This window comes from Aristolochia californica, unplaced genomic scaffold (genome assembly GCF_029961685.1).
Source record: "Aristolochia californica isolate CCGP_79_NKW_82.1479 unplaced genomic scaffold, dmAriCali1.0.hap1 SCAF_8, whole genome shotgun sequence".
Taxonomy (NCBI): domain Eukaryota; kingdom Viridiplantae; phylum Streptophyta; class Magnoliopsida; order Piperales; family Aristolochiaceae; genus Aristolochia; species Aristolochia californica.
Window position 1 is genome coordinate 38,988,455 of NW_027182279.1, and position 27,908 is coordinate 39,016,362.

At 36.6% G+C, this 27,908-nt stretch overlaps 4 protein-coding genes across 9 annotated transcripts; 1 reads left to right on the plus strand and 3 right to left on the minus strand.

The window, feature by feature from the left end:
- Positions 1-44: 44 nt before the first annotated feature.
- LOC137939488 (signal peptide peptidase-like 4) lies at positions 45-8,240 on the minus strand. Its single transcript, XM_068784766.1, has 14 exons — positions 7,826-8,240; positions 6,526-6,684; positions 6,308-6,419; positions 5,415-5,534; positions 4,952-5,103; positions 4,649-4,831; positions 4,520-4,554; positions 3,040-3,199; positions 1,924-1,977; positions 1,336-1,428; positions 1,058-1,200; positions 885-955; positions 516-599; positions 45-428 (listed from the first exon to the last, which is right to left on the minus strand). The coding sequence occupies exons 1-14, from the start codon at positions 7,958-7,960 to the stop codon at positions 328-330; spliced, it is 1,602 nt and encodes a 533-aa protein (XP_068640867.1). The 5' UTR covers positions 7,961-8,240; the 3' UTR covers positions 45-327.
- Positions 8,241-10,216: 1,976 nt separating this feature from the next.
- Positions 10,217-11,189, plus strand: LOC137938128 (uncharacterized). The gene has a single exon (XM_068783115.1). It carries the CDS (start codon positions 10,217-10,219, stop codon positions 10,919-10,921), a length of 705 nt encoding a protein of 234 aa, XP_068639216.1. The 3' UTR covers positions 10,922-11,189.
- Positions 11,013-19,327, minus strand: LOC137938127 (uncharacterized). The gene is made up of 14 exons (XM_068783114.1): positions 19,048-19,327; positions 17,486-18,950; positions 17,087-17,234; positions 16,349-16,444; positions 15,973-16,049; positions 14,786-14,865; positions 13,037-13,097; positions 12,435-12,502; positions 12,230-12,311; positions 12,039-12,122; positions 11,848-11,925; positions 11,642-11,761; positions 11,197-11,442; positions 11,013-11,101 (listed from the first exon to the last, which is right to left on the minus strand). The coding sequence occupies exons 2-13, from the start codon at positions 17,651-17,653 to the stop codon at positions 11,266-11,268; spliced, it is 1,239 nt and encodes a 412-aa protein (XP_068639215.1). The 5' UTR covers positions 17,654-18,950; positions 19,048-19,327; the 3' UTR covers positions 11,013-11,101; positions 11,197-11,265.
- Positions 19,328-19,952: 625 nt separating this feature from the next.
- On the minus strand, positions 19,953-27,682 carry LOC137938126 (uncharacterized). Of its 6 annotated transcripts, none has more exons than XM_068783107.1 (10): positions 27,471-27,682; positions 24,142-24,589; positions 23,886-24,022; positions 23,267-23,311; positions 23,128-23,181; positions 22,886-22,990; positions 22,576-22,782; positions 22,183-22,268; positions 20,702-21,606; positions 19,953-20,555 (listed from the first exon to the last, which is right to left on the minus strand). In XM_068783107.1, exons 2-10 carry the CDS (start codon positions 24,587-24,589, stop codon positions 20,278-20,280), a joined length of 2,265 nt encoding a protein of 754 aa, XP_068639208.1. In that variant the 5' UTR covers positions 27,471-27,682; the 3' UTR covers positions 19,953-20,277. The 6 variants fall into 6 exon arrangements, with proteins under 6 accessions (XP_068639208.1, XP_068639209.1, XP_068639210.1 ...); XM_068783108.1 differs by having other exon boundaries at positions 24,142-24,600; XM_068783109.1 differs by having other exon boundaries at positions 24,325-24,589; positions 27,471-27,681.
- Between the last annotated feature and the right edge of the window lie 226 nt (positions 27,683-27,908).

Sequence of the window (27,908 nt, forward strand, 5' to 3'; positions counted from 1 at the left end):
TAGAGTTAAAAAATTGTTCATCTAGAGCTCCTACATGCTTCATATTGACCGTGTAGATCAGTATAATTTATCTGCTCCACTAAAAGAGGAGAGGACATCAATCCGAAATAGAACAGTTACATCCAGCAAGGATTCTTTTACTGGCACTGAGAACATTTAACATTGACATTCTACAGACAAGAAGGTTTTAAACTTGACCCTTTCCTGTCCAAACAACGTGTTTCACTCTCTGGCAAAGCTAGTGAAAACAAGGAAGGTCATGCCTGCTTCCTCACTACATCAGTCTCATGGATACTTATGTTACAGAACATTTTTAGTTGGTTATACCTATTGAGCGAGTTGAACATGCGGACATATTCGTTCTGGTTCTCCCTTCGTCCACAGATTTCTGAGCTCTCCTCTTTTCTTTCCCAATGCCAAGAAAGTGCCTGAAACAAAAACACAATCTTATATGGTTCTATATTGTGATCGCCATTGTTAGCTTAGATGTGAGTAACAGCTGTTATTCAACTCACCCAGCGTGAAAGGAACAATGTAGAGAAGGGCTGGCTGGCCATGGCCATCCATCAAATTCAAAGCCACATAAGTGATAAGAAGACCTGCAAATCAGAGTAAGGAGTTGGTATCAGGTTTCTCTAGGAAGAAACACAATGGCGTCCTTTTAATTCACGCAATAAAATGAGCATGTTGCTTTAGGCACAAGAAAAGAGTTTTTATAGGCACAAGGAATGCAATTTCTTGATGGTCAACAGGCAGAGCACATAATGCTTTAGCATCCCCAATGGCAATTCTTCTTCTTCATTACTTTTTCCAGCTTTTCCCACTTCTGAAATCTCAATAACAATGAGGCTAAGAGGTAACCAGTTAAGTATGAAAACCTTTACCTGTACCATAAGCTGTCATAGACCACAGGAAGTATCCAGCACGTAAATTCTTTTTTGCAGCCCAATCATACCTAAATCATTCAGGTATTTTTGAAAAAAAAAAATCAAGGATGTGTTGAACGTCAATCAATGTAAAAAAGATAACATACAAGATATGAGTATGGTATTTCAACCTTAATGCAAATGCTGTTACCAATCCAGGCAGTAGGATGTCACCAAATCCTATTATGCTGTAACCACCCCATGGGTCAAACATACGTGGGATCTTCAGCAACATTGGAATACCATCTTCTCCACTTCTATCTCCACGAGCAACCTATAGAAGTGAAAGATAAACAAACCACTCAACCAAAAAAGAAAAAATATGCAGTAGTAGAAACAGCAACATTTCACATGAACTCATCATTATTATGTTTACAATGAAAATATCAGAAGTGAGAGAAATACTGACCACAATCATGACGCTTTCATGGAACCACCTCTTTGAGACAAACACCCAAAAAATGTCATACAAGAATGCACAACTGAGAAGCACAGTTCCCACCTAGTATCAGATTGAAATAAATGATACGATTCAGGTCAGCACATGCTGGGTAAAATCCACTGGATATGAAAAAAAAATGTCATTTTTGATGACTAAGAAATTTAAGCCACATTAACTCAATTCTACAGAAAAAGTAAGAGCTAAATTAATAACAAATAGAAAAGAAAATTTTGCTAGTCATTGACAACAGGCTATTGTAACTCCACTTGCATGGACCAGTATATAGTGTGTCAGCATCTGGTTGGGTGCAGAGTACTGCAGGAAGTGGAGATAGATAATGAGTTTTACTTGTTCCAGGGAGGACAAGTTGCATGGCAGCGTACAGGATGCCTCCCGGGGGTTCATCCAGAAGACGGCACATGACTCAGCCTACCTTTTATATTCCAGGCACTGCTCATTCTGATTTTAAATGGGCTAATAAAATCAAATTATAGAACTCTTAAAAGGGATGTCTCGTGAAGTTTTTATGCTAAAGAAAGCAAATTGAAAGTTTACCTTGAGATTAGGCACCCGAACAATTTGAAGAACAGTAATTATCAGAGCAATACCCTGATAGTGAAATCCGTCATTAGCACAATGTGAAAAATATGCTCTTTTGAAAGGAAACATGTAAACCAATAAATAGAGCAAGTAACTTTACAAAGTGAAAAAGCTCACGGAGACACATGAAAAAATATAAATCCAATCAGCCACAAAGAAAAAAGAAGCTCAGGCTTAAAGACATAAATCAAGAAAGGAACAAGGAAAAGGGATTAGCAACTTTCAGTCAGAAGACAACATTTAAGGAGTTTCACAATCTCCTCAGCAGATTTTGTAGAAAAACCATAGATAAAACCTGTTGCAAGTTGTTTGTAAAACAGGCAATGAGAAAGAGATTATATAAATGGATCCAAAAGTTATACAGATTAAAAAAAAAAAAAAGCAGGGACAACAGGTAATGCGACTTACTGTGGAACTCTTTTTTAACAAAGATAATTGCTTACAAGCAAAACACTACCCCTTTCCACTCTAATCAGATATTCATGAAATTGATTTACATATGAAAGGAAATTAATAATCAAGAAAACATCAAAATTATCAATAAAGATATTCAACTCTCAAGTAGTTTTTTGCATGTGTACCAACAACAAGATTATATAGTAGTAGACTACTTCCAAGACCCTTCTCACAAGGAAACTGATAAGCTATTGTAGATTCCAGTCAACACTGTAAAAATAATAAATCCTTTAAAATAATGCTAATTACAAAGATGACCTACTGTGATAATGAAATTCAATAAAAAAGAAAATTCAAATCAGACATCGCCTCATTGGACATGTTATTGTTGTTGACATAATAATCATAATAATAATAATAATAATAATAATAACAACAACAACAAAAAAAATAAAAAAATAAAAATTATTAATGATAACAATAAATATTATTGTTATTATATAATTAATTTGTTGTAATTTGAGAAAGATAGTGATTGTTCTCAAAGCAGAACTATGCTCAGATAATGGAACACCGTGTGACCACCTCATGTTTGCATGCTGCTGCAAATTGAATACCCATTAGATCTTCTATTAGAAGAATATAAGAAACAAAAAGAAGAGGTAACAGTCTTACAAGTATGTCCTGGCCTATCCAGGCAAAGGAAATACGGCGGCGTTCAACTGCCCAAATCACAGCAAAGGCTATGCAGAATGGTGTTACAGCCAATGTGAGATAAGAAACAGATCCAAAAAAGGGTACTTTAACAAATGACACTCCAGCATTCTTGAACCACCTGAAAGTCAAGTGCGAAGTCATTTACAAAGATTCAAAGATCCAATTTAAACTCATCATGCATATGGACAAATTTTATTGCCGCCAAAACAGTGCTTTTTTTTCTGAAAATTGGTGATTGCTTTTATTTAAATCAGTAAATAATACACATGATACAAGGGAAAAAGTTTCCCCAGAATTCAATGGGAAGGAGTTCCCAATAACAAGATGCTCTTGGGTGCCTCCCCCCTTTAGACAGACTATTACACGTCTCCATGGTGGTTTGGTTTCCTGGCAGCATTGTTGATTAGGCTTCCTAAGTCTCCTTTTATGATAAGGTAGTCTGGGGAGTCACATGCTGCTATCTTTACTCCATCGAGTAAAGAATTGGCTTTAGCCTCTGTAAAATAATATATTCCAAGGGGGCCCGAAAAATGAGGAGAGTTGAACCAAAGTGATCTTTTAGACTGGCCCTAAAAACTGCTGGTCCAGAATTTTCAAGTAATGAACCGAAAAAAGTTTGTCAAAAACAAGGCATAAGATTAGGAAAACCTGATGAATGATAACACTAAGCCACAGGGTCTTGGGTCCACATTTCTAGGGGAAGAAATGCACGAATCTCTCGGACAAAATGCCATAGTTTCACATCTCCTCCATGCATGGATTCTACCTTTCATAATTTGCCTGGTCAGTGATCTCCTAGTAGGTGTCATGATTGAGGGACCTGTATGCTTTAAATTTGCCTAGCTCCTAGTCAGTGTCATGGTGACTGCATTTTTTCCCCTTTTCTCTTTTCGTGATATTTTGGCATGAAAGAATGAATAACTCATTCCATCAATTTGGTCATACCAAATTATGCAAGTTTATTTATTTGTCTAGTTTGCGGTTGCATTATTGTTACTGCATGTTAATTTCCATTTACTTAATCACACTTTGGCCCAAGGCAAGGTCCAAAACTGAAACTCCTGTATTTAAGTCTAGCTCATAATTGGGTGCAGCCACTCGACAAAAGCTTTTAAGGGACCAGTGGTGACAAAAGAACTTTATTGTCCTTTCCACAATGCAACGTGATGCAAATCCTCAAATCTTGAAGATGGATGTTCACAGCGTCAAGTATTTATCAACATTATATTAGCTGAGCCAGGAAACTTGGTTATTTTTTTCTTTTTAAGTGAAGCAGTTGTAATTTACTGAACCATATTTATAACATACTAGGAGGGAAAAACTGATTTGACTTACGCAAGATCAATTCACCGAAGAATGGTCAGCAAATGGATTTGTTAAATCCGTTAAAGAAGAAAAAGCAAGAAAGTTTTAGCAGGTAATCGTTGGGGAAACATACCTTGATAACAATGCCACCAAGCATGTTTGTAAGCCCTGGAATTATAGAGATGCTATCAGAAGTTGATACCATTCTTCTGAGTATGAAGTCATTTAGAAACTGTGAAACATTTTTGTATTTATTATGTACCTCAACTCCTCCAATGCAAAACAGTACCACCAAAAGCTCGACAAACCAGAAAGACATAAGCTTGTAAAGTAGGATCAAGAAACATGATGCTATAACAACAAAAAGAACAGCTGAAGTTGTGTTAATATCTACTACACCACTGGAACCTGTCTCTTCCACATTGAGAACCTCATCTGAAGCATCCTATAACAAACAAAAAATAACCATGTTGGTTAAGATGACCAGATACTGCTTTTATTTTCCTTGTAGGAGCTTCTGAACTTTTTAAGTAAATAAATCAGTTCAAACCGAATATAGAAAAACCTTTAGTAGTTTCTCATGCTCAATTGCTGCTTCCCTGGATGTCCACGCAGACCAATAAGATGCACATAAGATGGTGCCCATAGCCATAAGCCACAAAAACACTTCTGCTGTGTCCACTAATGGACGTTCAGGAGAGTATAACTGTACTGCAACTGGAGATAATATAACAAACCTCAGGTATAAAAATAGCCTCGGTTTTGTATTTTATAACAATTTTGAGTTTCATCCATCTACATATGGAAGTATCACTCTGTATATATGCAACTACTAATGTAACAATTGGGCAAGGTTACTGAAAAAGAAAACTGATCTTTTTTATTTGATCGAAGTCTTTGAAAGATTTCCATGCAATAGAGACACCAGGATAATGCCAAAAATTGGTTGTTTGATTCTATATAAAAATTTATCACTGAACTATACACATTTTTACTTCAGTACAGAGGGCATGAATAAATAAATTTACCTTTATCACCACTAAGAATACTTTTCTCCAAGCTTCCACCTGCATCTTGTGGAAGCATAACTGCAGGTATGCTTATGTTGGGGTTTGGCTCACTTTTGTCGCAGACCATCTTGTACAGTTCTGAACAGAAATGGAGAGACCAAAATAATAACTAAAAGATAGGTTGTATCCAATGCAGTAATTGATGGAACAGGTGGGTCAGATAGCACTGGCACTTGTATAGGTGGTTCATCTGCCCAAAATGATGACAGTTTTGTTTTGGTTTTGAAAATGATGAGAATTTTATAAAGCCCAAATGATGACAGTTAATCCCCCAACTATCAAGTTTTGGGCTATATTTGAACAAGTGTTACCATATGCTCCTTATTCTAGCCTGGACATAGCATCTGGCTCAGCCGCTACAGCATTTCGAGTGAGCAAATTTTAACAAAAAGCTGATCAAAATGCTTAAGAAAATAATTCTAATAGAAAATCAGATCGATACAAATATGATCTACAACTGTTTAACAAAATACAATAAAGTATCAAGCACTAAATAAGAGCTCAGAGGTGTAGTCGGTGTAGATGAACAATGCTCAAACTCTTAAGCTCAGTTACCTTCTAATTAATCAACAACAAAGATAGAAGACAACTTATTGGTAGACGGATTCATACCCATTCCCTCATATACCAATAAAATACTACTTAAATACAATTTTACAATCAACTATTTTTTCCAGGCAAAGGAATAAATATATTTTTGGCAGCATCATGATAACTCCCGACCTTTGGATTTGATAAGATCAAATTTAGGGTTTAGAATCACCTAAAGTGAATCATGTTCACTGAGAATCTAAGATAGAAAGAAAACAAATGTCTGTATGTGTATATGTAAGCATCTAGGAGAGACATACCTTTGTGATTATTTATAACAAGCACAGCTTCAGCGCCAGCTTGCTGTGCAACACTAGCTTTCTTTGTAAATTTGCAGTTTCCACGATGAACCAAAATAACATCCCCATCAAGCTACAAAATATCAAAGCTTTACACGTAGTGACTCATGAAAAAATAAATAAACATTTATGTACTCCTATAGAGAATTTCAAAGAAAAATAAACAAGTAAAATAAAACCTTATTCTTAGGTTCAGTGCAAAAGTCTGATGGGTTTGCCAGGGAGAGGTTAGTTCGGTTGGCATGTTTCTCCTTTGACTGCATTAGAGTTCCAAAACGGGCTCCAACACCAACAAACTCTCTGCCAGGTTTGTCATTGATCCAAGTCTGGACTTTAACCTGGTTCAAATAAAGGAATTGTAAAGGTACTTTAACATTTGAACCATATTAAAAAAAAAAATCCACGAATTGCTTGGAAAATTCCTCATATTTCTAGGTAAAAGGAAACTTTAGCATGCCTTTGTCCTATTGAAGCTTTTGGTGAGAAGCATTCAAGAGAACATAAGCGAAAGAACATAAAAGTATGAAGAAAATGAAGAGCATCAAGCCCAAGACAAGCTTCTGGAGCTGCCCTCAGTCCCCACAATTTCAAAAGTTCAAAAACTCAAATTTGAAAGCGGAAAACATAAAAGCAAATAAGAAATGCATAAGAATAAGGAATTTCCTCAACACACTCTTCAATTGGTCAACTGTTCAAAACAAATCAAAACATTTAAACACTTAGCATTCTCTGTGTTAAAGTTAAAATTTTAAATATGCAGAAGCTAATGAAATTTAACAAAGATAGAGACAAGGTGCTGACTAGATATATAATAGAATGACATCTTTCCACGTCCTAAGATCATCGTAGTAATTGATCCAACCAAGTTGTACATTCCATCACATACAACACTCCCAGAAACAACATGAGCAAATAAATCAATGATTGAAAACAGGAAGGAATTAACAAATGGTTAAAAGGTATTGCATTAAGTGGAGAAACAGAGCCACCTTCTGGCAAAGAAAACCACTTAAGTTATAGACAGAAACTCACTTTTACCAGAGAAACCTAAAGCAGAACTTCCTAACTACCCATAGAAGTAGCGAACTATGCATTCACGAACTAAGAGTAGACATCTGATATAGGGCAAATGACCCAACTCCCGAGCTTTTTAAATACCGATTTTGGGTCCGAAATTTAAAACAGTACCAACTCCGATTCACCAATTCAAAACCTTAAAAGGCGAAAACGCATAGATCCACCGAGCAAAACGCCTAAAAAAGGAGTGTGCATCTGTCAGCTGGAGCAATAAACCAATTCAGAACGCCACTTAACTTCACCTCAAACATTTAACCCTAAAATCAACCTGCCCAAGCATATTTTCTCATTTGCCCCAAACAAATTTCAAAGAAACACCAAATTAACACACCAACAGTTCATGAAACAGAAAAAAAAAAAAAAAACACTTAAGTATCCCGCCAAACCAGAGGAAAACGTTACCAACACAAAGACGTTCATGCATCCAGGCTGCTTTGGTGCCAAATCATCGTCGTGAGCAATATCCCCTCCCAAAACCAAGCAAGGAACTGCAAGAAACAGCAGCAATCCAACCCACAACTCCCTTCGCTGATCCATGAATTCCCCCTACTACTTTTCGCTGGAACACCGCCAAAGAGTCATAGCCCAGCAAGGGCCGATAACACAGGACGAAGAAAAAGGTCGGAGCAACACGGTTTGATTCTGCAACTTTTTAGATTTGTTTTTTCTTCTTTCCAGCAACCCACAAGAAAAGGGTACGGTTAAAGATCAACTCGTTGTCGTCGCAGTGCAAATAATCCGACCACCGGCTATTGCCCGTAAATGCCGGAGAGTGCAGACGCCACGCAAGTCGGCGCGTAGACCACCGACCACAGAAGTGAGTCGTACGGTGTAATTTCCGTAGCATAGACCTCCACTGAGTCCCTCTTTAATTCCCTCGTCAGGACAAGGTGCATGTCACATGCTACTCTTCGTGCTTTGTCTCCTCCTATAAGGGTGGGGTTGCCCCTAGGGTCGGTTTGGAACCCTAGAAAAAAATAAGAATTTAATTATTATTATTATAAAAAATAATTAATAAAAATAAAATAATTATTAAAAAAATATTAACTATTTTTTGGAATAATAACGATCAAAATTTTATTTTCTTTTCCATATGGATTATGTTTATCGGATAATTGCCTCCGCTTGACCTTTGGAAAGCGAAAGTAAAAGTGAATTATTTTTTTATGTTAGTGTGTTTGATGAAAAGTGCAGTATAAATAACTTTCTAGTGATAGTGTGCACAACAAAAAATTTAATAAAAAGTGGAATATGAGTTTATTAATAAAATACTTTGATAGGTTTAAATTTATTAATATAGTTTTATTTAATTTTTTAATTAATAAAATAAGATATTTTATTTAAATATTTAAATAAAATATTATTTTAATTAAATATAAAAAAACAATATACCTAAATAAACACGGTTACTTTCTTTTTTAATGTATAGATACTTGATCAAAATCTTACTTTTATAATATCTAAATTATCACTCATAAATTAGTAATTTAATATATTATTAAAATTCATGAATATAACAAATAAATAGGATATTTTATTAATAAATAAGATAGATTTTTGTTTAGTCTAAATTAGTACAATAATTATAAAGTAAAATAAAAATTAATTTAATTAATTATAAAAAATAGAATACTTAAAAAAAATATTTACTCTATATACTTATCAAATTCTTACTTTTACCATATCTTAATTATTACTCTTAATTTAAACTGTTTATCTAATATTAAAATCATGAAAATAATAAATAAATAAATAAATAGTTTTATTAATAAAATAATATGAGTATTTTCATTAAAATCCAACTGAATTAGTTTAATATCAATATCGAATGTCAAGTGAAAGTGAATTAGTCATTCGTTTAAATGAAAAAACGAGTGAAAGTGAATTTTAGATAATAAAAAATAAAAAAATAAAAAATAAAAAATAAATTTTATTTTAGATTTTAAAAGCAGGATTCTAGATTTTAGATAATAAAAAAATAAAAATAAATAAATAATATTTATTTTATATAATTAAAAATTAAAAAATTAAAAAATTCCACTTAGATGAAGAGCTATTCATCCGCTTAAATTGACTTCTTCTTTTTTTTTAAAAAAAAAAAAACTGAATTATCTGTTTCACGAACAATAGCGTGCCACGCGTACTCACTCCACGTTGCTCGACGCATCACGAGCAACCGCTTTGACGAGCTACAAAACAAACACAATTCCGAGTCAGCATGGCTCGCCACGTCCAGATTTCCTCCATCTGCTTAGGATTCCGCGGTGAAACGTGTCGGCCTTCTGTTCCACGAAATCATGATAACAGAATGCTCATCAGGCCACGACTGATCAATTACGGTTGCCACCTTCTGTTTTGTTTCCATTTTCCTGCTGAGAAAGGGGTAAAAGGTTTGATTTTGAGGGGTTCAGACTTTTTTCTTCTTCTTCCACCATTAAAGTCGATAACTCTGTGTTTGTATATGATAATCCTTCATTTTTTGCTTGAAAACCAGAAGGCCTAGTCTGAAAATCCTGTTTTTATTTGCTTCTCCTCTTCATTTTTGTTTCTGTCTCATACTCCCATAGGGGTAAAGGGTTGAATTTAACTGGGTTTAGTGATTTCTGGTTTGTCGATCCCATTCTGCTTGTTCCATTGTCCTTCGCTTTCTGCTTGAAAATTGGAAAACCCAATTTGAAAGTCCTGTTTTTGTTTACTTGTTCAGTTCGAAAAGCTCCTGAGAGTTTAGGGAGGGGGAAGGGGAAAACCCAGTTCGGATTCTTGTTGATTTCTGTTTCAGTTTGGAGCAGAACAATGTCAGGCGGTGTAGGTCCCTGTTCTGACATCAAGCTTCCGGAGGAAGAGCCGGGAAGCCCGAGCCCCGTCCAGGAAACCATCAAACCAGTACCCAAACGCCAGTTCCTCACTTTCCGGCAACTCAATGCCTTGGCGATCATGATCGTCTTCGCCGCTAGTGGCATGGTCGGCCCCGAAGATTTCGCCTTTACCTTCTTCTCTCTCTTCTACGTCTTCTTCCTCAACAAGGTCGCCTTCCCCGCTTCGTCTCCCCACGCCGAACAGGTATTCGGCAACAGCAAACTGTTGCCTCTGTACGTATTGATCGCAGCTTTCGTTGGATTGTTTTTCCCTATAGTGTACATATTCGAAGGAATTCTCGAAGGCGACAAGGAAGGGATCAAGGCTGCGGCACCTCACGTTTTCCTCCTATCGTCCCAAGTCTTCATGGAAGGCGTGACGTTCTCGAGACGATTTTCACTCCCCATCAGAGTGTTCGTTCCGGTCTTCTACAACACTAAGCGACTGTTCACACTGTTCGAGTGGATGAGAGCCGAGATCGCGAAGGTGGAAGGTGAGCATGGGTCGAGCAGGCGGCTGCTCGTCGGACGGGGCCTCGCCGTGGCTAATCTGGCCCTCTGGTCTTTCAATCTGTTTGGCTTCTTGTTACCTGTTTACCTCCCCCGGGCGTTCAAGAGGTACTACGGGAAGGTGAAGGATTGACATGTGAGGATGTTTCCACTGATGGGTGTCTCTTTCTCTGGTTTCAATTGCGACTCATAGGGAAGAAACCTTAGCCTGTTAATGTGGTAATGTCTTGTTTCATTTTTGCTGACAGAAAATAGCAGAGAATCTGTATGTGAATCTCTTGACTCCTTTCTGTGATGGGGATCTTTCTTTTCGCTGTTTTGTTCATGGAATTGTAAGAAATTGTAACAAGACAACCACATCAACTCAGTTGAATAAGCAAATGAAAGTAAAACTTTGTTAAGGCTTACTGTAACATTTCTAAGATGTTTTGCCTCTGGTTTTTCTCAATCCCATGCAAGGGCTGTTCTCTGTAACATTTAGAGGACGCCAAAAAAGGGATTGGCAATAGCAGAATTGAGTTCTGCTCCTGCTGCCTTCAGTACAGCGATGTCGACCTTATCCCTAGGCAGAAACAAGAACTCCCCACCTTCAATTTTTTCAAATCCACATAGCTCAAGAAACTCTATGCCTCCTTGCAAGCTGCCAACTCTATCCTGCCATTTTTACATCTCAGAAAACATATCAGAAAAACTGAAAGCTCATAATATCATCGATGAAAGAGTTACGCCACAAATTCCCAACACTTCTAGACCATATCCATTGATCAAATTTCTAGCTATATCCAGTCAGTTTGGCAATTGATGATTCATTCAGAGAGAGAGAGAGAGAGAGAGAGAGAGAGATTTTGCATACATGGAAGGTGGGGTTATTGAGCCGAATCTTCCTGAACTTCTCCTCATCAGGATTCTTGGCAACATTTCCTGCATATGTCAGTAGTGTTTGGAATGCTCTCTTTACTTTTGCACCATTGTCCTGCACAAAAAAATCAATAGCAAGTTAAAAAACGAGAGCCACTTCAAGTTCACAGCTACTGATGAAATAATATCCACACTTTTGACCTTGTGGTTTTGCTTTAGAGACCTCAGACAGTCTCTCATGCGTCCCGCTTTTGATGCAGGCTTGACAGGCAAAGAATTCTGCAAGCATTCAAATAGGGAAGGGTTCATACTGGTTTGAACTAACCTATAGTTTTTTTATGAACAGGACGAAGAAGAGAAAATGACTTTAAAAAAAAAAAGAATTAGGAAACCTTTTTCTCCTCCATAACAAGCGGGGAAGCCTTTACAGTTGCTGGTTCTTCTGGAGGCAATCCAAGGTTTCTTCTTCTCTCTGCCTATAATAATGCACCGATCATAAACGAAAGAGATTGAACATAAGCTTAATTTTAATGGTCATATCTATTTATCAGAACAGAACTTTTGGACATGTTCAAATTAAAACCTTATCTTCTTCCAGTCGCTGACGAATTTTCTCTCTAGCTCTTTTCTCCTCTTCTTTCTCCGCTTTACGAAAGGCTATCACACTGCAACAAAAAAGAATACTATGACCAATTAGTGCTGCAGTTATATTTCTTGGTGCATGGACTCAATCCAACAGATATATGAGTTTAAACAGAAAAAAAAAAAAAAAATAGAATCAGCCTAACCGTTTTCTTTCATTTTCTTCTGCAATTCTCTTTGCTTCCAAGAATTCTTTGCCAACCCGTATTCGCTCCTAGAATAAATATGAGCGCCAACAATATAAGAAGCCATCACAATTATCTGACTATGAGCATAAAAGGTTCACACTACTAAACCCTTAAGCCAAAAATGTTCCTCTCCACAAGAAGTGTATTTTCTTTCCAAACAAAAGTTCCACCAACAATCAAGAAAAATTAAAAGGGAGTGTAAAAAGTTCCGCCATTGTTGTCACGATTGCTGATCCAACAGGATAAAACACGGTTGGACTGTTACCAAAAGAGAGGGAGAAAGAAAGCAATTAGAACCACTGGATCCTTAGTACACTGTATATCATCACCGAGACACCAAAACAACATGTGCTTTATCTGTTCGTAAAAATTAGGACCAAGATGCTAAACCAATATGTGCTTTATCAGTTTGTAAGAAATTATTATTATTTCAATTCAGCAATTCTTACATACCCCAACAATCACGAATAGCCACATGCATCACCTTCTGCAAGTTCCAATCACAGATTACATCTTTAACAAGTAAAGAGGATTTTGAAGTAAATCATTGATGTTTGTACCTTCTCTCGTTCTCTTTCCATCCTCTTTTCCTCCACTTCCTTCTTTTTACGAGCTCTCTCCCTTCAATTAAAAAAAATAGCAGGAAAAAAGTAATGAATAGAGGAAGGTGTATTTTTGTTACCCACAACTGATTTTCCAGTCAGTCACGTATCAGCAACTTAATTCAATAAATTGAGATTTGTTAGGTCAAACAAATTTTAATATAAAATGAATTGTTTCACAAAAAAAAAATAGTTAATAGGACACCACAGATCAATTATAATCTTCACTACATGTCCCAGTATTTTTTTATTTTCTGATACGGCGCATTTCGATATACATTTGTGGGGACATGTTTCAAGAAGAGTAAGAAAAATGCTAAAAGATCTACTCCTTGTATCTTCCTGTTGTATGAGCAAGTAGCCTCTTTTAGTAGATCCTGACTTTTAGTAAAACAAAACCAGAACAAGATCAACAGAGCACTCCGCTAACAACAAGAGATTGCAGAGAGGCTCCTTGCATAGCTAGCAAATCAGCAAGAGAGTTTGATGATTAAGGTACATGAGACCAAATACAAGATTGAAGATACAATATCAGAAATTTCAAAATAAACATTCCAATGGCGCCAAGGTGGATACGAAGAATAGTATCACCAACCAATCACCACTTTGGAGTCACCTTCAATGAGAAGAGAGCCACTGAGATGATCTCAATTTATGATGAATCCATGCAGGAGGGAAGATAGCTTGGTAGCAGTACAATCGGTAATTCCAAAGAACCAGAGTAGGGTTGATAGTTTGTTTTTCAGAGTAGTTCATTTACACGGAGTCCTGAAATCTATTACTTCCAATAAAACTCTAAATTCACTAAGCAAATATGGAACTTATAGGGTAGACTAAATTTCATCTATATCTGTCATCCACAAAATTGAAATTTGCAAGGGGATCGATTTGGATAAGCACAAGAAATGGAATTTAATGTCACCTTCTGTTGAATTTACTCTAACAGTTCTCAAAATAATTGGCACCATTAAGTCCTTTTCAATAGTGATTGGCAAGAACCAAATTCTTTGTTGATCTATCTTCATTACTAATTATTTGTCAAGCTAATATAAAGGCTGCAGATACGGTTCCTCATCTCCAATTCAATTTTGCAAGCTCGAACATCAGTTTGCACTCAAGGACGAGTTCCTTCCTATCTGGGGAGACTGGGAAAAACATATACAAGGAAAAGGAAGGGAAAATCTCAGAATTCTATTTTTAGTTTACCTACTTTTGGAAAGTCAACAACTATCTCCTTTATCAGTTGCTTATTCTTAAATGCTCATTCTTAAAAGTCAGCCGTCTTAAATCTTAGTAATGTTACTTAATTTAGCAAGTGCATGAATGAGTTTTGATGGGAAGGTCAGTTCATTGAGGTTACCAATACAAGAAGGGAGTGACTTGGGCCTTTGGCTCAATGATCACATCGGGGGTTTCTAGTGTGGGGTTTGGAGTTCAAGTCTCAGAAGGGTAAAAGTTTCAACATTCACCAAATAATAATAAGAATAAATTAATTAAATAATAATAATAATAATAACAACAATAATACAAGAAGGGTGTTGTTTTAACTATTGATCAAATTGATTTAAGTTAAAGTTCAGGAGATTCATTCAGGTTTCATCCCCATTTTTCTGTACTCCATAGTTCTGTTTGATGTATTGCATATCCAACTGTAGCTTCTTAACTGTGATCATTTCACATTAAATAGGTAATAGAGAGCTAACACACCTTAGTTCTTGTGCTTTAATCTTCACTTGCTCTGGAGTCAAAGATGGCTTTCCGGACTCTATTTTGATTTCCACTAGTACCTATAGCAAGAACATGAACAATTAGAACTTTACTGTCTAGAAATATTTTTCCAGAAACTATCTCTTATTTTGACAAGTCTATTCATACTTAAAAACAAAGTAAAGGACTATGCTGGAAAACTGAAATGTCTGCTTGTATCTTACAACCCTTCATATAAGATACAGTGGAATTGTGCTGACAATTGGTGCAAAGCAAACAAGAATCACAAAGTTTCATCTAAAACAGTCGGAGACTACTGGGACAAAAAAGAGGTGACAAGAAAGGCATAGAATCTAGAAAAATTAAAATTGTATGCAGAAAATGCATTCAGTGAAATTGAGTTGACAGTGGCAAGTGCAAAATCCTAATCCTCAAACATGTTATAGGTTCAAAAACCTCTTTTAGCTACTGAAGTGAAGCTGCTTTATATAGTCAGAGAAAGCCCATCCAGGGTTCACTTCATGTTATATTTTACATAGAAATCTGTCATTAGCAAAAACTGAAGCAGTTTTTAAGGAGGTTTATATATCTTTGATGCTTGTAGTAATTGATAGGAGTCAGTTGATTCACTTCATTTTTTCCAGTATTGTTTTCCCTCTTCTCGCCTAAGTTCTAAGGTAAAACTTACAACAGCTTCATGTGTCACCCTCTATACAACAGCATGATCATGCCAGTCAAATAGTTAAATAACAGAAACTGTCAGTAAGATAGATCCAATCTCTGAAATACAAGACTGCCTGAAAATGACTTGGAAAATGTTAAAATGCCCTCACATCTTATTTCCATTATAAGGACTCCAATGAAACCACGAAATTAAGATTGTATATAAAATTGCAGTATGTGAGAGAAAAATTACTCCAAATATGAATCAAATGAATTTCGATGACCTCCTTCACATAGACCCCATCTACACTGTAATCAGAACAGACAAACTCCAAAAATGTATTTGCACTAAAACTTATTGACAAGGTTGATAAATTGTACCATCAATGTATGTATATAAACTTGACTTTCTACTCCACCAAAGAAATGAGATTTCTCCACGATATACCAAAAACAGGTATTTCATCATGTAATATATCTATCCATGAAATTAGGAACCATTATCACAACAGCTATAATCTTACCCTTGGCATTTCATCAATGTCTGAATCATTCTCATGGTCCACAACCCAATTCACAGCATCTTCAACACTAGAATTACCTGTATAATAATAACGATGGTGATTATGATGATAACAACTCTAATAATAAAGAAAATAATAGTAACAATTATAAATATCATAAAATAATACAACGAGAGTACCAAACACTCAAAGGCTGGTAGGATCTCACCAAATACTGAAAAAGCATGAAAGTATACATACCCAAAATTTAGAGCATCCAATGACATATTCAAAGCTTTTGCCAAAAGATAAAAAAAGATTTGTGCACTACAGAAGGAACACAGAAAAGCAAAAAGAGAAACATGATAGAAGAGACTGTTCCTATTGGTGACCTCACCAGAATAATGAAGTGCCCTTGTTGCCTTTGCTGTAGCGAATCCCATTGATTCAAGTTCTTCAAGCAATTTTTTATCAACTTCAGGAAAGGCCATTTCTACAAGAAAAATAATGAACTCTAGCAGCTTAGTTCACTATGTACAGTTAAGGCCAAGAAGATAAACTAAATAAAAATTTCCTTTCACTGATGATTCTCAGAAACTCACACAAAAAGTTAATAAGGACTTCTTAATTTCCCGTGTACATGTTTATCATTCAAAATCCAAAACATCACAGAAGTGGTTCTTGTTGTCCAATAAAGACAATTTAAAGTTCAAGTTATCAATTGACTAACCAAGCCATCATGATACATTAATAACTAAACCCTAAACGAAAACTAGAAAAATCCACCTATGAAACCTTAAAGACAATAAAGGATCATAAATATGACGTGAGCACTCAAAAGATAAAAGTCCTGGTTGAACATCCCAATCAGTGCCCTTCTATACTTTACACAATTTAGTACAAGATTTAAGTTATAGTCTTCATTTTCCAAGTTCTTAATGAGATAGAACAAAAGAAAATTGATTGGTCTACCTAAATTACAAAACCTGTTAAATGATAGATTATGACAAAAATATTCTGAAGTCCATACTCAAGATTTAGATTAGGAGTGACAAAGGGATTCATATAGCTTTAATCATTGAATTCAAATTTAATGCCTTCAAAAGCACACCAAAAAGAATAAAATAAGAATCACCATGAGCCGGCTCGCTTTCAGCACTCTTGTCACCCTCTTCTGGTTCCGGAGGCACTTTTGGAGCTTCTAATTCAATTGGTTTTGCTGCCTCAGAGGTTTTATCAACAAAATCAGCATGCCCAGTTCTTTTTGTGTGCAAATCGGATTCCTTCGACAAACAGAAAACCCATCTCTCATCAATTGAAATAATCAAGATTATATACTAAACATAAAATAAAGACAGTACGCACAAAAACTGAAGACAGGGTATTTATATGTATCATCTGACATAAGCAGAAATATCAAGCACCGCATTTCAATAAAGAACTACCCAAGATTCAAAACTAACAAAAGGATCTGCAGAAACGAAATGAATATCGAAATGGAGGGTCAATTCAAACATAGCAATAAAAAGCATACAGTGTTCGATCGACAGGGCTTGCCACAAGTAGTGCAGACAAGATTTAGCACCGCTTCAGTGGATTTAGAAAAATTGGAATGGGAAGTGAGCTCGGAGTGTTCTTGAGCCTCTGCCACACTTTTGAGGAGGACCCCACAATCGCGGCATCTCAGAGACAAGCACGCCATTGGAGATAGAATTCGGAATTGATTCCGAGAACAGCAGCTTTTTTTCTTTTTTTTTCTTTTCTGTTATATTGTGCTTTTCTTCTTATTCTTCCGTCGCTTTGGGGCAATTCTCCGGATTCAGGCACTTTGTACCTTTCTTCCCCAGCAGGAAGACTTCAACGGAGAATGCGCGGGAAAAGGAGAGGTTATTCTGTGCGAATTATTATGAAAATGGATCATTGGATTGGAGGCCTTCAACCAATTCGATCCGAGTCTCTGGTTTTACAGACTCAACTCACTCTCACAAGATTTCTGAGTCTCCGAGACGAGTAAAACTGTAAAATTAAAAACTTTAAAGGTTAATTAGTCACCACCTCCGGAATTTATCAAATTACTCTCAAATTACTCTCACCCCCGTTATTTCACCCTCTGATTTCCATTTTTTTTAATTTTTATTGTAAAACAAAATAATTAAAATATCCAAAAATCTATTTTTTAAAATTTTTTATGGAACTCACCCTATGTGATATTAAAAAAAACCTTTTAAATTTATTATTTATTATTTATTAAATAGAATGAAAAAAAACTTTCTTATTATCCCATTAGACATTCAAGAATTTTACCTAATTACCCATTCACTATTTATTAAATGGAATATAAATGGGTAAATGATATTTCATACTCGATTAACTGATCAATTACCCAATCATCTATGAGTAATTCGATAAATCTTTATTGGAGTGAATATATGTTTGAGATCAAACAAAACAAACTTTCTTATCCCAATAGACGTTCGAGAATTTTATCTGATTACCCGTTCATCATTTATTAAATGGAATAGAAATGGGTAACTGATCGATTACCCAATTATCTATGAGTAATTCGGTAAATCTTTATTTGAGTGAATATATGTTTGAGATAAAACATGATTCGAGTGTTTTCTTAAGGGTGTAACAATCTTTTAAGGGTTATTTTTTATATATTAAAATGACATTGTTCTTAGGCTTTTCAACTTAATACAAGCGTTCATTCTGAAGTACCAATCACCCATAGCTTCTTCAATTACCTATTTGCAAACAATGAACATAATAATCGGTTTCTTAAACCTTCAAATTTTTCTTTTTAAAGCTTAAGAAATTAGTAGCTTATGCTCGATAAAATCTACACCAGAGACTATAAGTATAAAGGAAGACCAAACTTATAAAAAGGTGGCACAAGAAGCAAAAGGGGACACATCACCCATGCAGAAGCCAGTTGCGCGCTCCAGATCCAAAACCTCTGTCCAGATGATACGCAGGCAAGCTTCCATCTGAACACACTGCAACAACGATCAAAAAACAAGAATAAACGTCAACGATCACAAAATAAATTTCAAGCTTTTTGGTGATCTCGTATCCGTCTTTTAGCGATCTTGCCTGCTCCGGCGACACGAGTCATGCCGATGAGACGCCGATCGGAGGAAACGCCGGCGAGCAGCCAGAAGACGAGCAGGATAGCCACGGAAGCCGCCGCTGGCATAGGTAAATTTATCTTCATTTGAGTGGAATTTGGTTTGAGAAGCGAAAAAAGCAAAAAGAGCGAGAAAGTATGCGCTCTTTACTATCTCGATCTCGATATCGTTTTCTTGTTTCTTTTCTGCGTGGAGAGATGTCCAATAGATGAAGGGAAAGTGCTCTGCCTACGTCCTTCGAAGGGAGAACGACAACGACAACGACAACGACAACGATGAGCAGAGAGGATTCGATAATAAAGATACGAGAAACAGAAAGGCACTTGTTTGAGGCGGGAATTGCAGACTCTGCCATTGGATGTTCGTCTCGTCTCTTACACCAGAAGAAATGAATTGCAGAGACGTGGATATTCGGATTCTGCCTGGGAGGGATAAAAAACAAGGCGAGCCTTCTGAACCTGCTGCACTACGACAATGTCACGACCAAATTGTTGTTGAAGGTGATTTTCAGCTCTTATTGCATGCGCTGCAAAGACAGCTTCAATTGTTCAGGATTACTGTTCATTGCTAAAACCAAGCCCAACTTACTATCTCTTTGTATTTGCTGTGGCCTTTCATCATATAATGCAATCTACTACCAAAATTTTCAATTCTGTTAGGACAACTTTGGGAGTGCGATTATGGGCTTATAGAGCTAAATATGTCCAAGCTGTGGATTAAAAAGTATCAGAAGAACATAAAGCCAATTCTGATTATTATCTCATTTAGTCCATCTTGAGTCCTAGTTGAGACTTATAGAACCAAAATTGTCTGGAACTTCAAGAGTGACAAGAACTAAGGCTAAATAGTTACTGGAAATTGCATGCTATAGGGAACAAAAAAAAAGCTGCTTGCCATACCATTAAGAACCAGATTATTACAGACAAAAAAAAATTACCGAAAGAAACAAGGACTGACAAATATCAGCCCATCAGGGACTCAAAACATTCAAAGCTGCCTAAGGCTGTGGCTTCTTCAACCCAATTACATCCATTACAACTTTACTCCTCCCCCCTGCTCTCTCTCTCTCTCTCTCAAGCACAGAAGACCTCTGCTAAAACCGGAACCTCTGCTAAGAAGAATATACAGCCACCTTGTCTGCGCTGCACATTTTGTATAACAAGAAGAAAAGACCTACCTCAATCTTTTAACTCTCTTACACATTGTTTCTCTGCTTGGGTATGTATTTTAGCCTGCAACCTTTTTCACCCTTGACTCTGAACTTGGGCTTATTAGACCCTCCCACACCACCCACTGTTTCAACTGGCTTCACTGTGTTCAGCTGACTGCTAGCACTGGGATTTCCTAGTCCAGAGGGGCTGGTTGGCTGTTGCACATCTCCCATGGTAGATGGTCCATCTTGACAATCTGACAATTCTGTTTCTGGAGGAAGGACTAGTTTCACATGGTCTGTTGCAATAGCTTCCTTCCATCCTGCAGCTAAGATATGTCAAAATCTTCTTTTTTAAAAAGCAATTTTAGATTGAATGTGAACACATAATGAGTGAACATCCTGTATAGTTAATAACTCAATGATATGAAATGCGGAAGGCACCATAACCAGTTAAAGAGATTCTTACGCTGAGCTAGAAAAGCCTCTGCAGCACGGCTGGAGAACAACCTAGGACCCATAAGACCTATAACATCTGCCCCCATAGCTGAAATCTTTGCTAACAGAACATCACCTTCAACTTCTCTTTTATTACTTAGGGCAGGGTTAGAAACTCCAACTTCCTGCCGCCCAACTGGTCTCCAAAACTTTCCAACCGATCGGCCCCCACCATTTGGGACACCATCCAGTTTGGCATGCTTTTCTTGGCTAGGATTGTGCTTTTGAGGATGCTCAGTGGCATTACCATCTTTAATTGCAACAGAGATAGAACCAATTAACACCTCACATTTATCATTTTGATCCAGCTGTTCTCTAACTGTATGTTGTAGGCCAAGGCTTGAATTTTCCCCTTTTGTTTCTGTTTTGGTTTTCCGGGTCCACACCTTGTGGCTATTTGATGAAGAGGCGGGCCTCTTCTGGGAAATTGAAGATTTGGAAACCAGGCTTTGGCCTGAATGGTATCCATTTGATGCATTTCTCAAGGGTTTCAAAGCTCGTCTAGCAACACCAAAGTGTCTTTTACCAATTCCTTGGGTCTGATCTTGTGCACCCACATGTGGCTCGTCGTTTCCACAAGTAACATCTAAGTCGGTATCAACAGGTCCAACAAAGGGTCCAGTGTTCAGTCCCACATCTGATTTCGGGTCAACAACCATCTCCACCTGATCAGATGAAGCCTCAGGAGGATTGGACTCAGAACCAGAGGTGACACGTGGGCTGGACAGTTCTGGGGAGACAGATGTGCCTGCAACAGACTCAAAAGGACCTTCATTTGAAACTTCTGTAGTTTGCATCTCAATGATTTGCTCCTTTGCTTTCTGCTCTTTCTGCCTTAGTTTCTTCAATCGCCTCCGCTCCAAGAGCTCAGCTTGCCTGTATCAAAGAAAAAAGAAGAAAAATCAAATTAAAATGAGGGAATAAGTTGTTGGTTCCAAACTTTGGCAACTTAATGCATAAGATTTTTTTTTTAAGTGCAGGTCAGACAAAGAAGAACACAGTAGAAACTCTTAAAAGTATTAAATTTCAGACGGACAAAAACAACCATTTATTTCAAAGAACCTTAGCCAAGCAGTTCAAGATTTCCTATTAACAGAATAGAAGACAGATAAAAACAACTGTAAAATTCAGATGACCTAGTTCAAAATCTCCTATCGACAGAATAGAAGAAGTATAAAAACAACTGTTAAATTCAGATGACCCTGTTAATATAAATACATTTTTATCAAAAAAAAAAAAAAAAAAAAAAAAGAATAGAAGCGCTTGCCATGATAACCTATTATCTTCAATATAATTACAAAGACGTCAAATTTTGAAATTTTGATAAATCCAGAAGAACCAGTATCATTTTCACTTTTATTTTCTTCAAGCTGGTTGAACCACAAGCCATAAAAATTGCATCCCCCTTAATAGATACGCAAAAAGTGTTCTCCGCTTACTGCAGAACTTTACCTTTTCTGAGCAGCCTCCTCTTCTTCCACAAGCAATTTTTGGCACCTTAAAGCTTCTGCATCTTTATCTGCAACCCATGCTTTAACCTGCAGCATAACCAGGAAGAGAATTTGAAAGACTTCAAAACAGCAATTGTACTAGCATGTTCCCTATTCTGTTCTTGCTCGAAGAATAGCATGCTTGAACTGGAGGCTTACAATTTCCAAGAAGAGGAAGATAATTTTCAAAGTAACTTGAGACTCACCAGCTTCCTCTCTAATTTTATATTCTTGTTTGGCCTCTAGTTATCATTCATTATAGAAAAAGAGAACAAGTCGACATGCCAACTTCAAGCCTTGATAAAAGAAGGCAAAATGCAACTACCCAGCTAAATACTAGTGGTCATAACAATACCAGCTTCTGTTCAACCAAAAAACAGGTGCAGGCAATTAAGTTTTTCATCTCCAGAGCAATCTTTCCAGCTTCCCCATCAAAAACGAATTTTTGCAAGGATAGTGCTGTGCCTGCACACATGAAAGTCTTCTCACTGGCATCATCCAATATGCTGAAAAGTTCCTGCGAGGATATTGGGAGCCTGGATGGCTTAGCTTGGATAATATCCTACACATGGACAAAAATGAATCACAACCTTGGAAAACTCTCTAAAAAATTTGACATTCAAAATTGGGAATTGAAATGGGAAAGATAATGGTGTAAGCCTTACCAAAAGAGCCGCCCCAGCTTTAACGTATGTTTGTGGCAAAGAAGAAAACCCTGGTTTTCGCACAAATGATGATAGTGCCCGAATTATAGATGACCCAGCAACCTCCTGCAGATACTGTATCTATTAAGATCAATTTATCTAGGAAAAATCACAATCCTTGTTTTACATACAACAACAACTAATTAGAAAATTAAGTATGAGTTAAGCAAAGAAATAACTGGCATAGCAGGCAAAAGTGTCACCTCAAGTGTCACATTGTTGAATGATACAAGTTCCTTTGCCTCATCCAACGACAGCTGGTAAAAGCAAAGAAAGACGCTTTAGGAAAAGACCATAAAGAAATTTAACAAAGACAGCAAAGAGGCAATGAAAAATTAATACCTTATCCCAAACAGCACCCAAGAAGTCCGTATTCTTATGTGAATCCTACAAAAAAAAAAAAATTAAAGATGACTAAGAATCAAGAAGCAAATAACTAAAATTAAGCATGTCCGAAACACGCTATAAGGATGTCCATCTTTGACAATTACAAAAAAACAGAGATATACATTATAAGAAATTGTCTCTCCTTAAATTTCAATACCCATCCACCCCTCCACCAAAAAAAAAAAAAAAAAGATAAACAAAAACAATTATAATAAAAGCATTCTTCACAGGGAGAACTCTATTAATAATGATAGATTCATGAAGTGAGACTGAAAGCACCACAGCATGAAGTCCTGGGCAGCAAGCATACAACATTGAAGATGAATTAGGCGTACACATGAAGTTAAACAATTGATTGATCATCGTCTTCCACTTAGCAAATTTGTAGTACTTCCTTCAAGAGCACTTGTTCCAGGACTGATTGGAGTCTTGCAAACCACTAGTCCTCACAGACGGTGATCCAAATAGTAAGACATTCGAAAAGGTATCCTCCCAGAACCTTCCAAAATGTGGGGGTAGTAAAAGTCAAGTTTGTCAAGCACAATCCAGAGGAAAAATGAGAAAATTTTAGAACCTTATCAATGTTCAAAGATCGTCGATGAACACGTATATGTCGGCGGTAGTTAATGGGTGAACAAAATTCCCTGGAACATTTATCACACTTTTGCAGCTGCACCTTAGGAGGGGATAACAAGGGCCACCCTGGTAGATCTGCCGGAATAAGCCAAAAATCAGAGAAGACTATAAGCCCATCTTAAATTTTATTCAACTTGAAGCAAACCTAGGACTACCTAAAACCTCAAATACCTGCTTTATGACACTTGACATACATTTTTCAGGCTCACCATTCGCCTTGGCAGCAGCCTGTGCAAAAGCGACAACAGCCTCAGGAATTTTGAGACTTTGCATGTGATCAGAGGTGCTCTTTGTACCCTTTAATGGGAGTCCACCACTCTTTATTGCAGGGACTGATTCCTTAAATCCATTCATTTCTGATGAGAAAGAAGTCATACCATTGTAATGCTCTAATGGCGTCCGTTCTTTTCCTTCTCCTGAACCATCGAGTTTTGGACCTTTAGAAAGCTTATTTGTTCCTTGCTGATCCAAAGCATGAAGTAACTGGATCCACTGAACAGGGCTCTCACCAGCCCTTGAGAAAGAAAGAAATGGCTCTTTTCCAATTGCTTGTCGGATGAAACTGTCAAGGGAGTCTTGTCCTTCCTTCTGGTCAGGCTTCATTGCATCTGGACCGTTATAACTTATTTTTGCAGCTGGCATCTACAACAACACTAAAAACAACAGTCAATAAGGATTTATTGGATGCCACCAACAAATGATGCCAACATACAAAACAAAACAGCACATACAAACACACACACACACACACACACACAATCAGACTCCAAAAGCAAATTTATTTTAAGATGCCATATCATTGCTTTGTATACTAGAGTGAGAAAATTTCGGGCTAAAGGAAAAGGAACTTCCATTTATATTAAAAAAACATAACAGTAGTGAGAGTAGTAATACAATTTCTGGTCACTTGTAATCATAGCAGTTAATAGTAACCAGAAGGCATTTTGTAATAAATACAACTAACTTGTCTAGATAATAAAATAAATAAATCAATACTTCATACATTCTCTTAAGGAAAGTCAAAAACAAGTCAAAAAGATTTCAGAAACACATTTTGCCTTTTAGTCTGGCAGCCATGAGAAGATAATTTTCTCTGTTTTGGACAGTGCATAAGACATCTATTGCCATAAATAATGAGAAATCAGACCAGATCTGAGGTTGATGAAACAAACAGTGCCCCAAAAACCATGGTAACTAACAAGAATCTCACCAAGCAATAGTGAACTTAAAAAATAATCCAGAAGGTTTTCTGAGAAAAGAAGCACACACAAATTAACTAACTGACAACCACATCTTTGGAGCTAACTAACATCCAGTTCAAACCACACAATAGTAGTTCATTCTAAATTAACAAAAAAAAAAAACACAATAGTTCCCCTCTGTATGAAATGGATAGTACCCCCTGTGGCACACTTAAAGTTTTCTTATTTGATTCCAGCTAAACTCACAAAATTAGTAGAACATACCATATGTGACTACTTTTGTTGAACTCTGCTGGGAGTGTCTCTAAATGGAAGAGACCAACAAACCTGACAAAATTTTAGAACTAGTGATACATTTTACCAATGGAAGTACCATTCACATAGATGTGTTTTGCATTCTTTATTAGTTAAAGCTATAGTAAAGCAACAAAAGGCAGGATGTCAGATCAACATCGCCTGACTATTATCAGTCTTCTTTCTCCTCTCTTCTTTCTGTTTTTGCCTCAATAACTTGCCAGCATATTTTTTCTGATACATTATCAGTCTTAAATTAAGTTCCTTTGGGACATTCAGTTGTTGCTGTGAGAAAGTGTCCTTTTCAGACCTGAGCGTTAAACAGAAAACACCAGTTTAAGAGACACGCCATGTGCACATTGAGTCAAGGATTCCTTCTAAAATGATCATAAAACTATCAAAAGTCAAGAACTAAGGATAACATTTTTTTTATAAAGATTTTTTTTTTTTATAAAGATGAACTAAGGATAACATTATTCAAAAGTTTTGGCGTTCCTAGCCACATAAAGCAGTTCTGACGGTCATGTGTAATAAGAACAAGCAGGTCTAAGCACTTCTTGAACACCTTCATATTGAACTAAGTAATTTCTTTAACCTCCTAACAGTGTACTCTTTTAACAGAAATCGGGCATTTTATATCAAACAAAAATAAATGATTATATGTACTGACCATGGGAATAATTCTTTGATATAAATAGTAAAATTTCAAGATTAATTTTTTTAAAAGTCCTGCAACCACAGAAAAGATTGACCTTTTGATTGTCCTTGCAAGGTCCAAAGAATTTCACAGGAGAAAGGCCCACCTCTCAAAATATTGCAGTAAAAAACAGAACTTAACCTAAATATCCTACGAACAATTGCCAAGAGAAATTGATTCACTGAACATAAATAAACTGTTGCAAATAACTCTATTTCCAAGGGTTCTTGTTCTAGCCAGCTATTGAAAAAATATCAACGATCTTCCTCGACAATCTCGTAATTTGCGAGCATCCTGCATACTAAGTCTCTTTTAATCTCATTATTCAAAAAAAAAAAGTCTCTTTTAATCTCAATATGTCAGTTGCCGGATATTGAATCAACTATTTATAGTTTCAATAGTAGTCGTGAATTTTTTTAACACCTACTCAAACAGGAGATTACTTTTTAAAACCTAGGTTAATAGCTTATTGGTAGAAACCAAGTAAAAAACCTTCAGCTGAAAACAAAAACCTCTATGAATGACATATTGCAAATAAAACTCAGTATAACTATTCCCACTTATGTATTCCAATTACAGTTATCCACTAGGAACCTAAAAAATTCGCAAGCCCTTCACAAAGGAGGTCCAGCTGTTTTTCATTTAACGAAAGCAGAATTGAGCTACGTCAGTTTTTAAGAACTGCAATGGAATAAGGAAATCGATCACAGAAATTGAACCTATCCCAAATTGAACCGAAAACCTAACGTGTGTTATGCAAGGCAGAGAAGAATGTACGTCACTGAACAAGTATAACCCCATGGCACATATTTACTAATCATAAGACACTTCAAACCCTAGATCCACAAAAATAGGAGAACTAAAGAGCACAAAAAAACAACCGAGCCCTCATCAGACACCAAATGTCTGTCACGACTAACAAAGATCATTATTCATCAAGAATCTATCCTCCTCCAAACCTCAAAAGTGAACAAGAGAAACCTACAAATATTTTACGAAATTTTTTTCTCAAACAAGAGCATCTTAAATACCGAGTAACCTCACTGAAACCAAACTTAAAGACCAAATGAGAAGAAAAATAATTAACGGCTATAAGCAGACTAGGAAAAGGGATCTAATAACAATTAAAACTAACAAAAGTGCGATGAGATAGAGAAATGATCCGGCAATAAACTGCCACAACCGAAGTCGCTAACAGGCCATAAACAAATCGCACACAGCAGTTCTAACGCTCTCTAACGAGCGATCCACGATCAAGAAAAGAAAAAAATACGACAAAAAAACTAAGGAAAAGAGGCAAGCAGATTAAGTCAAGTAGCATTCGACTTACCAGTTGTGGAGGCAGCGAGATCGTCCCGAAAGAAGATCGCACAAAGTCGCAACGATGGGAGAGATTGACAAACGCAGAGTAAGACACCTCGATTCCTGAAGGAAAGACCGAGATCAGAATGTAAGAGAAGGATCGGCGAGTGTCTGTCGAAAAGAGAAGGTGAACAGGGAAAGCAGGAAGCCGAAGGAGGGAAATATATATGGGCTAGAGAGAGAAACCGAAAACAGGGCAAGGCCGGAAGGGGTCTCTAGAGAGAAGAAAATTTCTCTAAAGTAACGTCTTTTTCCCAAGGTCTTGTTTGGATAGGAAGAAATTGAAGGAAAAAAAAGCGACAGAGCGATGGGTCAAGACCGGTTCAACTGGTTTTAGCCGGTTCAACGGGTTTAGTCCCCATGATCCTAAGGGTCGGTTTGGAATCCTTAGGAAAAAAGGGGGAAA

What these genes read in the sequence shown, in the direction of transcription:
- LOC137939488 (XM_068784766.1), bottom strand. Translation starts at nt 7,960, where the DNA reads ATGGATCAGCGAAGGGAGTTGTGGGTTGGATTGCTGCTGTTTCTTGCA. An exon ending in TTCGGGTGCCTAATCTCAAG is followed by an intron (nt 1,429 to 1,923) that starts GTAAACTTTCAA and finishes ATCTGATACTAG; the next exon opens with GTGGGAACTGTGCTTCTCAG. An exon ending in TATGACAGCTTATGGTACAG is followed by an intron (nt 600 to 884) that starts GTAAAGGTTTTC and finishes TCTGATTTGCAG; the next exon opens with GTCTTCTTATCACTTATGTG.
- LOC137938128 (XM_068783115.1), top strand. Translation starts at nt 10,217, where the DNA reads ATGTCAGGCGGTGTAGGTCCCTGTTCTGACATCAAGCTTCCGGAGGAA.
- LOC137938127 (XM_068783114.1), bottom strand. Translation starts at nt 17,653, where the DNA reads ATGGCGTGCTTGTCTCTGAGATGCCGCGATTGTGGGGTCCTCCTCAAA. An exon ending in AAGGGCACTTCATTATTCTG is followed by an intron (nt 16,050 to 16,348) that starts GTGAGGTCACCA and finishes ATTATTATACAG; the next exon opens with GTAATTCTAGTGTTGAAGAT. An exon ending in TGGAAAGAGAACGAGAGAAG is followed by an intron (nt 12,503 to 13,036) that starts GTACAAACATCA and finishes TATTTATTCTAG; the next exon opens with GAGCGAATACGGGTTGGCAA.
- LOC137938126 (XM_068783107.1), bottom strand. Translation starts at nt 24,589, where the DNA reads ATGCCAGCTGCAAAAATAAGTTATAACGGTCCAGATGCAATGAAGCCT. An exon ending in TTTTGGTTGAACAGAAGCTG is followed by an intron (nt 22,269 to 22,575) that starts GTATTGTTATGA and finishes GTTATGCTGCAG; the next exon opens with GTTAAAGCATGGGTTGCAGA. An exon ending in GAGGAGGCTGCTCAGAAAAG is followed by an intron (nt 21,607 to 22,182) that starts GTAAAGTTCTGC and finishes TCTTTGATACAG; the next exon opens with GCAAGCTGAGCTCTTGGAGC.